The sequence below is a fragment of the Pseudopipra pipra genome, chromosome Z (genome assembly GCF_036250125.1).
Source record: "Pseudopipra pipra isolate bDixPip1 chromosome Z, bDixPip1.hap1, whole genome shotgun sequence".
NCBI lineage: Eukaryota > Metazoa > Chordata > Aves > Passeriformes > Pipridae > Pseudopipra > Pseudopipra pipra.
The window spans coordinates 25,062,117-25,074,011 of NC_087581.1; the positions used below are offsets into that span (position 1 = coordinate 25,062,117).

The following is an 11,895-nucleotide window of genomic DNA, read 5'->3' on the forward strand; positions in this document are numbered from 1 at the left end:
AACTAAGTTCCATATAGCTGCTTGCCACCCCCACCCCCTTAGGGAGGAGAATTGGAGAGAAAAGGATAAACCTTGTGGGTTAAGAGAAGAACACTTTAATAATTTTAACAATAACAATAACAATGCTACTATGACTAATAATAAGAATAGCAATTAGTGGATTCATGTGCAGTGTACCAAGTGGTTTTGAAAGATGCACGCTCTGGAAAGATTCTGGATGTTCATTCACGTTGCATGAAGGCCATAAGCTGCGCTCTCAGCAAGTCCAAGTGGATGACAGGTCCATCGGCAGGGCTGGCTTAGCATCCCCCTGCAGTCTGTGGGGCAGAGGTGTCGGAGTTCCTTGGAGCCCTCCCTTAGTCCCTCTCTGCCGGCCCCCTTCTCCCAGCAGTGGGATTGTTGTTGGGCCGTGGGCGCAGGTGGTAGCGCCACTGTGGGGATCTGCTGCGCACCCTCTGTCTGGCTGCGGGACTCTGCTGGCGGGAGGACGAGGCAACCACGCACTCCTGGTAGTCGTCGTCCGCTCTCACCATGTGCAGGATGCGGCTGAAGTGCTGCCGGCAGAGCGGGCACACGGCGTGCACGGCAGCCCACTGCTGGATGCAGCCGAAGCAGAAGGTGTGCAGGCAGGGGATGATGTGGGCTGTGTCGTCCATGTTGTCCAGGCAGATGGGGCACAGGCCTTCTGCCACTGCCTCCCACTGCCTCTGGCTCGTACCGGCCGTCGTGGCCGAGCCGCTCTCCTGCAGAGCCTCTTCGGCTCCGGGTGCCATGCTCTGCCAAGACACGTGCACAGTGCCTGAGCTTCTCTGGCGCCAGGAACGGAACAGCAGAGAAGGCCCCAGAGAATGGGGAGAGAGGGGAGACAAAGGCCTCCCACAGGGTCTCCTTGCAGGCCCAAAAGTGACCGCCAGCCCCACAGCTGCCTTCCACGTGTGCCTGCCCCCTCCGCTGCCCCAGGCACGCTGCCCCCCTTCCAGGACAAACCTCCCACTTGGCACTGCCCCCGGGACAGCCAGCTGGACTCAGGCTGGCACAGGGTACCTGCAGGAGGCGGTCAGGGAAGGAGGAGCTGTCTGGGAGCCCTCAGTGGTGCCCTCCTCAAGCTGAGGTGCTGGGACAGCCCCGTGCAGGACCCGCAGCCCCCGCACAGGCCACGTCTCTGCACAGCGGCAGCGCTGCCAGCGCAGGGCCACGGTCCTGCTGGAGGTCACACACTGCCTGTGGCACTTGCAGGAGGCCAGGGCCAAATGTGCCGACTGCAGGAGCCTGTGGCACCCCGGCTGTTGCCTAGTGAGGACAGCGAACACCCCAGAGGGGGAAAGCCCCTGTTTCATGGCATGTCAGCCACTTTTGGTGGCCTTAAACCCCCCAGTTTAACCTTAGGCTTGTCAGGCCCTGTGGTGAGAGTCTGGTGCCCCTGCACCTTCTCCAGGCTGAACTATCTCAGCTCTCGCAGCTTTTCCTCATAGGAGAGAGATTCCAGTTCCTTCACCGTGTTTGTGGCCCTTCCCTGGGCTCTCTCCAGTAGCTCCTCGTCTCTCTTGGACTGGAGAGCCCAGAGCAGGCACAGCACTCCAGGTGAGGCCTGGTGAAGCCGAGGGCAGGGACACAGAGCTGGCCCATGTCCCACCCGGTGTCTCGCAGCCGCCCCGGGGCCTTCTCTGCCAGGCCGCTGCCTGCCCAGCTGACCCACGTGTTGGTGCATGGGGTTATTCCTCCCCAGATGCAGCATTCAGCATTTTCTTTTTCTGAACTGTATGAGGTTCCTTTTTGGCATATTTCTGCAGCCATTTAAATTAAATTATTAAAAGAAAATAGTTGTTTTGGAAAATGCTAGTAATTAGGCAATAGTAAGAATGTCTAGATTAAAAGGTACAATAAGGTGGGGAAATACTATTTTTTCCTTTAAGGGAGACCAGAGGAAAGAAGAAAAAGAATGGAGAATTATATTTTCATTCTTCTCAAGGGCAAAATGGTGGTGGGGGATTGGGATCTAGTTGTATTCTCTGCAGAGTGAAACAAAGCAATTGTACTGGTATCTCACTGCTCTCTTTTACACTACTCCTGACTTTGAGAGGCTTTTGCCACCTTTCCTTTGGCTTTCAGAAGGTACAGACATCTCTAAATTGGACACTGGACCTCCTGCACAAGTATCTTTCTTGGACTGCTTCTTCTTCTGCTGACCTGAAACAGGAGAACAGTTAATTACAGCCAAGATGCCTTTGGCTCTTTTGTTATGGGATTGACAGAAACTTACTGAGCTCTGCAGTCTTTTAGAAAAATGAGGCAGGGACGGGATCTTAGTCAGTCACAACATGTATGTTGTACCAGCTGCCTGTTCTAAATATAACATAAATATAACCTAAATATAATATTGATGCTTCAGAGCTTTTTGGATTTTTTAACTTCTGTAGTTTTTAGAAGTAGTTGTGTAGTGAATGTAGATTTTAATGTAGCTGTTTTATATCCCTTACCCTGTAGCATAATGTTTACACATATCCAACCCTATTATCCCATTCCATATCAATCCCTCTAAATTCTGTTAGCGTGTTTAGTCTTCTTTTCAAGGTAGAATTGTAGAAAAGCCTGGATCAGAAGATATCACACAGACACAGTGACCTTCAAGCCCAGAACTCTGGAGAAGCTCCAAGGACTGTATGTGCCGCAAAGAAGATGAAGATGAGGAAGAAGGGGTCCCAAAGACCTCAAACCCAAAGGGGTGTGTTGGGGGGCTGAATTGAGCAGAACCAAGGGTGCACAAATCTGGGATTTGATGGACCTTATCATAAAACCACAGTCTGGGGAGCGTGTGTCATGTGTATTCCTCTGGCCTCAGGACTAACTAAAGGAGCTGCTCTCTTTATCTTATATACTAAATTGGCCTGGAGTTTTTTTCTCCATGATCTCTTAAGGCAACAATATAAATATAACCTGCAGTTTGGATGACATTTGTTTTAAATCCAGTAGTAACTAGCTTTTCAGTAAACAAAACCCAGTTTTGCCCTGGGTTCTGTATGTAAGAGCTAGCACTCCAGACAGACAACTGAGAAGGTATTCTGCAGCGAGGATCACCCTGCTCTAGCTGGGACTGAAAGATGCACATAGGAAGGGCCATGCGTAGGAAAGCTGTTAAGAAAGATGACAAAAATATTTCCACTTTCAGACTACATTCAGTCAACCCTCATAACAGTAAGTTATCAACTAATATATTTAATATAGATAAATATAGACAAGTATATAGATATCTATAGATAGATACATCGATAAATATATAGATATACTGGTAGCGCAATCTTTGATGAGTGAGACTGTCTTCACTAAGACAATTGTGCATTTTTTGTTAAGAAGCAGCACTAGAATTTGACCATCTAAATGTAAATCCTATTTGAGACAAGGCATTTTTAACCTACTACCTAAATGGTGATAAAAGCAGCCTGTGTCCTGTGTCCTGCAGGACTTTACACTGAGACAGCAAATTTGTATTAGGTCATTTAAAATTAAAGCACATCTTTTGCAATAAATATTTGATGGTAAGGATGATAGAACTGCAGGTAGCACACAGCACAACTGTAGCTTGTTGACAATTAATAATAAAAAAAGGGAAGGGTTTGGTTTTTTTTCCTCAGAGACATTTACATTTTTCATCAAAGTCTGCAATCTGGAACTTGGGGGTTGGCGGATTGTGGGTTCTTTTCTTTTGTTGTTGTTGTGGTTGGTTGGTTGGCTTGTGGGGGTTTTGTTTGTTTGCTTGTTTTAGTTTTTTTTGTTGGATTGAGTTGGGTTGGGTTTTTACCTAAAAGCTAAGACATGATACTTTTTCACTGATAAAGATTTTTAACGGCAGGTTCAAATAAGATGTTTAGCCCCACCCATCAGATGTACCTTCAGTCTTTAGATCCTTCCATTCTTTTATGATTCTTTTGCTTGATACTTTTGCAGCTGCAATTTATACAAATTAATATTGATAAATGCAATGTACATCACTGACAGATTATACCTATGGCATCAGAGTAATTCTGCAGTCTACATCCTGTAGTGGATTCTCAAACTAATCTAACAATCTACCATATATTTTTAGGTTTAAAATTTACGAAAAAAGACCCCTGACTGACAGCAACTGACCTTTTTAAAGCATTGTTATACATACTGGCTTAAGGTTGAACTCAGATCTTTTTCTAAATAATAGAATCATAGAATCATAGAATGTTAAGGGTTGGAAGGGACCTTAAAGATCATCTAGTCCCAACCACCCCTTGCCCTGGGCAGGCACAGCTCCCACTACACCAGGTTGCTCAAGGCCTTTATAACCTACAAAATAAATATCTATCTGGAATAGTGTTCTGCGTCTCTAGAATGTTTCTGCTTCAGAAAAAAATCTCTTCAGATTTCAATGTTCATTTCTGAAAAGCATTGAGATAATGTATAGAAGTCACTGACTTAATATTTGGCATGCATTACATAACAACACATATGTGATGATCTCTCACTGAAGGATATAATAACAATGTCCTAGAGAACTACAAGACCTACTATGATCTGTATTCTAAGAATGCATGTGAGTATTCAGGTGCCTTCTGCATGAGCAATGACCTCATAATAGGAGACTGTATTGCTCTGCACATGCAAATGCACTGATCAGCTTGGAATGACTTGCAGTTGACTTTTCATTTTGTCCTGGAGCTGCAAGCAGAATGTTGCAGTTGACAATAAGGCAATCACCTTATCACAGTATCTCAAAATTCATTAAGTTGCACTGGTTGTCTGGTCAAAAACTTGTCATTTAGGCAGTATGTAAAAAAATTCCAAATACTTTAAGAAGGGCATGAAAGAGAGCTGGCTTTAAAAAGAGGGATAGAAACGGAAAACACATGAAGTACTTTTGAGTACTACAAGCAGCAACTGAAACACACCACTAATTCTTGCAGTTTTGCAATAGTAATTTCTTATCTTTTTAAAGTAGTCTGTACAAGTTTCAATCAAGAGGGGAAAGTGCAGTCAATAATGAGGGAGAAAAGAGTCATAAATCAGAATGAAGTATATCACAGTAGTGACAAGGAATCTTTCTCACTTTGTCAGTTTAAAGGATATTCAATGATGCGAGGGGATTAATCATAAATTGTACTTACTGTTTTAAGATGTTTGAAAAACAGTTTGTAATAGTAGAATGCATTGAAAGTAAACATATTTCTGCTGGGGATTTCAGCTCAAATGCCACAATATTGTATTACTGCATGTGAGACAGCATGTTAAAATAAATGCACACAAAAATGAATCTGCCTGGTCTGCTTTTATTTTTCAAATTGAACAAAAAAGAAAAAGAGCCATCAAAAGTGATCCAAATAAAAGGTATTTTTTTAATAGAATTTTTTACAAAAGATTTTTAAAAACATGGGGTTTAGTCTGAAAGTGTTCCTTTCAGTTTGTGAGATCAGGCAATGAAACTTCTTACACCTATACATCCTTATAAGTATCAGCCCAAATCACACTGCCCTGAATTGTGGCAATTGGTAAGATAATTAGATTTACATTTGCAAAAATAATGTTTTTTCCACCTTTGATTCTCCAGAAGTTTCAGAGAAAGGAGTCTTTTATATGATTGAAATATTACATTTTACTTTTTTTCACCAAGAAGAGCACACTATAAAAGAAATTGAGACAACACTATTGTTTTTTTCACAGTGGGCTACAGAAAAAAAAATGAAACTGATCTATACAAGTCATATGAAGTGATACAAATAGTTTGTATCTTAGACACATTTAATTCAATAAACCTACTGTCAAGTTGCAACAGAAAAACTATAGCTGTAAGAGAGGCCTAGCATCTATTAATGGTAATTGCTGCCTTATTGAGCAATCAGATTATATTAATTCCTGTTGCTAGAAGCATGAAATTGTTTCTTAGAGAAGTTGAAAACAGTATTTAGTGTTTATAAATAAAGAACAGTGTGTATAAAAGTCAAATCACAGTGTATTTGGTGCATGAAAAAAATGTATATGTGGACAGATACAAATATAAAAAATATGTGCTTATTGTTAAAGATTGCCCAGTCTTCAGGGCCTTACTTCATGGCATTGGGCTGCAGTGCTTATCTAACTTAAATGTGGATAAATATTTTGTGAGGACAGTAATGATGTCTGGTTGGATTCCTCTGGTTTTTTCCTATGTATGTATCTGTAAGTATTTTACGTTTTTCCTATTCGTAGAGAAAACCCTCAAAGATCTGTATCTTCACGGATTTTGTTGTCATCCTCAGGTGACTCAATACCTATCCATGTAAATTAATTATGCAGACAACATATTCTCAGTGTGCATCTCTATCCTAAACCACCTACCAGATGATAATACAGTTCTAGTGTTTAGATTGAAGAGGTACTTTCCTGAGGCCCTTATTTTCCCCTTTCATTATGTCAGCACCACTGCTAGCTATTAGGTCAGTGCTTTCAGTTGTGTAATGTACTGATTCAGAATGAAAAAAACAACCATTAAATACCACAAGAGGTTTCCTCACCCACCCTTATTATGTTATTGATTTGTTTGGGAGAACATTGGTAGAGTTTCCTTGCAACGCTTTTACACATAGGGTTGGATCACATGAAACTATAACCTAAAATGTCAAGTGACAGCCCAAGACATGTATATAGCATCAGAGGTTATCTTTGAATTGTCCCTCACAGCTGAAGGACACAGCTGAAGGTTAATCAAAGTTGGCAGATTAGACTGATGGAGAAAAGTTGATTTTGTGTTTGTGGCTGGCTTTACTGTTAATTTTTGGTGTCAATGTTTTCTGAATCTGAATCCATTTTTGTCTAGGATAGAGACAAAAATGCTGTGTTTTAATAAGTTTGGGCAGAAATATGAGATTCTTTTGTTCCTGGGAGCTGCCCTCCTTTAACTGGTGAACATTTAGAAGAAAGGTGCAAGGCAAGCCTAGCTTCCTCAAGAAATGTGGGAAACTCATGCTTTGACACTCCTTTCTACGGTTCAGCAGTTAGAAGGGAATATGCTTTTGCACATCCCTTTCAGGGATGCTCTCTTTCCCAGTTCTGCCTGCATTCCTTCTCCTGAAAAGAGCTGCTGGGTGGGAGATAACAACACCTTCCATGCTTTTTGCAGCATCTGCTGGACCTGCAAGTGATCCTTCACCTTTCCCAGGTCCTGCTTTCCTAAACAAATTGATTAATTCCATGATTTTCCAATAAAGACTTAGTTTTCTCTAATATTTCTGAAATTTCTGGTGAGAAATAAATTTGTCTGGCTTTGTTAGACTGGAATCTAATACAACAGAGAAGAGAGACAGGGAATTTAAACCATGTGTGACACTCAGAATTGCCTGCAAAGATGCCATTGACACATTATGAAATTGTTCAGTCCCTTTAACAGTATGAATATTATTGATAAAATATACAACTGGTAAATGAAAATGTTATGTCTAAACTCTGGTGATTGAGTGCTTCCCTTTTTATTCTCTTGCAAAAATAGTCCTTCACTTCAGCTTTAAGTTTGCAGTTATCTTGTGTCTTCTACATATGTGCTAGATTTCATTGCAAAAAAAAACATGAATGGTTGAGAAATGTCTACGTCTGGACTGTATTGTACATAAAATACTTGAGCTTGGGACTCACTGGAAATGAAATATATTGCTTACCTATAATAAGTTATTTATTTTAGCTGTAAGATAGACATACTTTTTACTTAGGTTAGACACTTTCAACTTTATATGCATTTCCTTGATGAAATAACAGTTACATACAATTAATTCTCAGATTTCAGCTTCTTTCTTTAAAATAAACCAAACCAAAAAGTATCATTTCAGTCATAGTTTAAAAAATTCCAAATGGGTACACCTTTCTTTACTACAGCCTATGCAGAACAGTTTGCAAGGTTACAGCCTACATCATGCTCTCCTTTTAAAGAGGAGTTTATATTCCATATTTAGTCATTGTAGAAATTGGTATATTTAAGTAAAAAGAGACAAATAATTCTATAACTCTACATCTCCTTTAGCTATTGTGCAAGGAATGCACAGTCATTGAGTCTGTTTGACGAAGGACTTGTCATCATTAATATATGACTCCAAAAGGAAGAATGTAACACAGGCTTAACAGAGAAAGAGCTGGGGTGGACAGGGACAGCAGGAATGTCCTCAGTGCCCTAACCAATATCTCACAGTGCAGGAAGTGTCTGGATTCACAAAGCTCCTTGTGATTGCTGTACTATTTAAAGATTCCTCTTCTCTGAGTCATAATAGAAATAGGGTATTTGTACAGTAAAATAATTTTCATCTGATAGCTTGACTCTTTAATTTATTTTTTTTTTTAACAGGGATGCAGGAAGTTCATTAGCTTAAACCTGTTTAAGATAGCGTAATATCTTGTATATATCTCAGGTTTGGTGCTAGTCCAGCTGCAGAAGAACTGTTTTCTTTGGCATATCATGAAAGGACGTGTCCTTTTCTTACTGCTTTTCTTTGTTTTTTCATGATAGTATTAATTGAACTGTTCTTCCAAGTATGTCTTGACTTATAATTTAAATGCAGTGCTTAGTTTATTCACCAGGGGTCATCAAAGGTCTGGATTTTCTTTGTCTGCTGAGGTGAACTGAAAGATGCCATTTCACAGCTTCCTTCAGGATTTGACATTTGGAAAAGTTCATGTACCCTCTTACAGCCCTGTTGCTCAGTCTATGATAACTACAGAAGGCATTCTGAAGACTTATTCCAACTATTTAAGACCATGGTGGTTGCTTTGGCAGACAACTTGGTCCAAGAGAAAATTTTTATCACTATTATTTCTCGGTTAGCGAATAGTTTAAATGAAACTATTAACAAATGCAAGAGCCATAACAGCTATTTGTCCCTTGCAGATATTTGTAAAAAAAAAATATGGGATAAAGTAGCAAAACTTGCATTAGGTACAAATCTGGTCTTGATCTAGGTTCTGAACTGTTTTTACAGAAGAAAAAATCACTTTTCAGATCTGTCTGCATTATAACCTCTCACAAAGACAGTAGCAATGAAGAAAGCAGATCTGCATTTTCCTAAATGAGACACTTCTAGTAACTACTTTTTCAGCATCAGGTGAAATCCATACTGCTGGGGATAAAAGATGCAGTGTAATGTCAGTGTGATTCATGTTATTGGTAGGCTTGGGTCACTAAAGCACTGTATGAAGTACATATTCTCCTGGACAAAACTCGTTGATTCTGAATTATCAGATATGCTCTCCATCAACTTCAAAGACTCATACATAAACTGAAAAGAGTTTAACTCGCGTTGCCAAGCACTTTGGGATCTACTTCCTAATCCAAGCTAGGCAAGAGAGTCAGTGAGAGCTAAGTGTTGTGTGGCAGCAGCAAAACCAGAAGATTCAGTCTGAGTGCTTTTCTGGCCCTATTTCTGCTAGTGAATGATGGCAGCTCCCTACCCCAGGAGTCTGTGGTACAGAAAATTATTTCTAAAAGGCTGAGATATCAGGTAGTATAATTAAAGGATGATATTAGCTTGTCAGGAAGATAAATGATCCTGACAGATCACTGTTCAGACAATAAAAAAATGTCCTGGCATTACTCTGTCATGGCTAAAAGTTGGAGGTAACTTACTAGCTGCTCCAAATTTTGTCATTGTTTCCTATTGTATCTCCTCACTTCCATTAGACTAAATACCAAACCTGTGTTACATGGATTATTCTCTTTCCACAGGACCTCTAAATTCTCTGTAAGGCATACCTTTCTCCTGAGACATCAGCTACCTTCAAAATTTCCCCACACTTAAAGCATCCACAAACAGTAAATCATTATTTCCTATGGTTTCTGTTTCATGCTTGCATTATTTCGTATCTCAAAACAGATGCACTCATATTAAAATTCGTCCTATAAGGAGAATTTTTCTCTATAGATTTTCAGTTTCTAAAGACAAATTGGGTTCATCCTGTCAGTGAATCACTAGAGTACTGATTCATTTTCTCTTCTTTGCCCTATTTTAAGTGCATCTGCAAGAGTTATAATTACTGGTACCTATGTCACATTTGTTTAAAACTGGCCAATGGCATTCAAAAATGTTCAAGTGAGACCTGACTGACAGAAAAATTTAAAAATAGCTAAGTTAGAAAAGTAAACCATAGTGTTGCCTTTACTCCCAGAAACATTCCTCAGGAAGGAGACATCTAACACAGGTACACCACTGCCTGCGAGACAATTTTTACACTCATCTTTTTTGCACTTTTGTGCTCTTATTTGTAACACATTCATAACAATTATTGCCACCACTTTAGGTTTCTTAGGTCCTTATCTAGCTCTTGTTATATATTTTTGTCTACATGTATCACTAAAATCTTCAACTGCTTTTATGATAAGGAGCTTGACAGGAGAAATTATTAAAATAGTAAAGTAAGAGAGCCATGTGCAAAAGCATACTTAAAATATAGAAAAAAAACAACAAAAATATTCCTTTTTAACACAGTTTCCATGTGTCCCGTATGTTCCATAAGTTCCCTTATGGACTTTTTTAAAGTCTGAAAATGATGACATACTCCTATGTCTGATTTACCAAGATGGTCACAATGGACTCAAGGTAATCAGACAGAAAACCTACATACTTTGGCTGAGATTAATGCAGCAGTATTGATTTAACCAGCTGATTAACCATTCCTATTTCAATAAAGGATTTGTAGGTTTGTTTAATTAATAATATTAAGTGCTTGCTTTTAAAAAGCATCAATTTAATGGGTGAGGCCAAGAGTAAGAGAACTGAAGTAGGATACAGCAGTGAGTGAAATGCAACACAATACTTGGTACATTTGTTTTTTTGAGACCAGTTTCAATACGTTTTGCAACAGATTTTACTTGGTTGGAAAATCAATGAAAGATAATTTAAATTAAAAATTAGAGGTTGTCTGATTATAATTTCATTTGTAATCTTACGAAATAAGTGTGTCATGAAGATATAAGCAGGAAAGCGTTCAGCAAATGAGTGGCTGTCATGAAATACGCTCAATGTGTAAAAGAACATGCTAATAATTTCCAGTTTTGCCCATCTGCTCTGATCTTTACCTATGCAGAATTTCCCTATTATGCTTTATAAATATATATGTTTATGGCAACTATATATGTGGTAGCAATACAGCCTCTTGCTCCCAAACAGGAAAACACTAATTAAGGTACTTCTAATGCCTTTAATCACCTTCTTTGATGCTTTGCCAGCAGCCTCTTGCCTGGTTTTATCTCACAGATCTCAGAATAGTTACTTGGCAACACTGAGGAAACAGCTCAAGTGGTGTCAATACTCCTTATACACTTGTCAAGCCATTCTGCCTCTTGAGGAATAATGGCAGCAAACAGATACCTGAAGACTCTGCCAGTTTAACTTTTTATAAGTACGCCTTGCTCAGCTCAGCTCTGAAAAGTCACTGATTAAGAATATAGGGGTTTTTCAACTTTCAGTTGTGAAAGCTGGGGATAAGCAGAAGGCTACAAGCTATTGGTGCATCTGCACTCAGCTCAGCTCTCACTCTGCATCATTTTATACAATAAGAACTTCTACAGATAAGGAGCAGATATACAGGCATGCCAGGCTGCAGCATCAGGCTCACCAAGTGTCAGTCTCCAGCAAAACCAAAGCTGTATTGCATCGTTTAACAGATATGTCTGTCAAACTTGGGTTATGCTGTCTGACTCCTTCTGTTGGACCTAAGAAAGCTTAAATTAAATTCTTTTGCATACACACTGTGAAAAAACATTTATAAGAATAAGAAATATAGCGAATGACAAAAACCCCCTCTTTCTCTGAGCCTAGCTACACCATGTTCTTGATAGTAATTTTCAATGAAATATTTCCTTCTCACCTCCTTTTATATTCAGTTCAGTAATGAATGGCAACTAATAGAAAGAAATTTCTT

The 11,895-nt window shown here is 39.7% G+C and overlaps 1 protein-coding gene across 1 annotated transcript; it reads right to left on the reverse strand.

Annotated features, from left to right (window-relative positions):
• Positions 1-79: 79 nt before the first annotated feature.
• LOC135407416 (E3 ubiquitin-protein ligase Topors-like) lies at positions 80-11,187 on the reverse strand. Its single transcript, XM_064642429.1, has 2 exons — positions 1,045-11,187; positions 80-776 (listed from the first exon to the last, which is right to left on the reverse strand). The coding sequence occupies exon 2, from the start codon at positions 771-773 to the stop codon at positions 357-359; it is 417 nt and encodes a 138-aa protein (XP_064498499.1). The 5' UTR covers positions 774-776; positions 1,045-11,187; the 3' UTR covers positions 80-356.
• Positions 11,188-11,895: the final 708 nt, after the last annotated feature.

Excerpts from the sequence above, each read along its gene's own strand:
- LOC135407416 (XM_064642429.1), bottom strand. The coding sequence starts at position 773 with ATGGCACCCGGAGCCGAAGAGGCTCTGCAGGAGAGCGGCTCGGCCACG.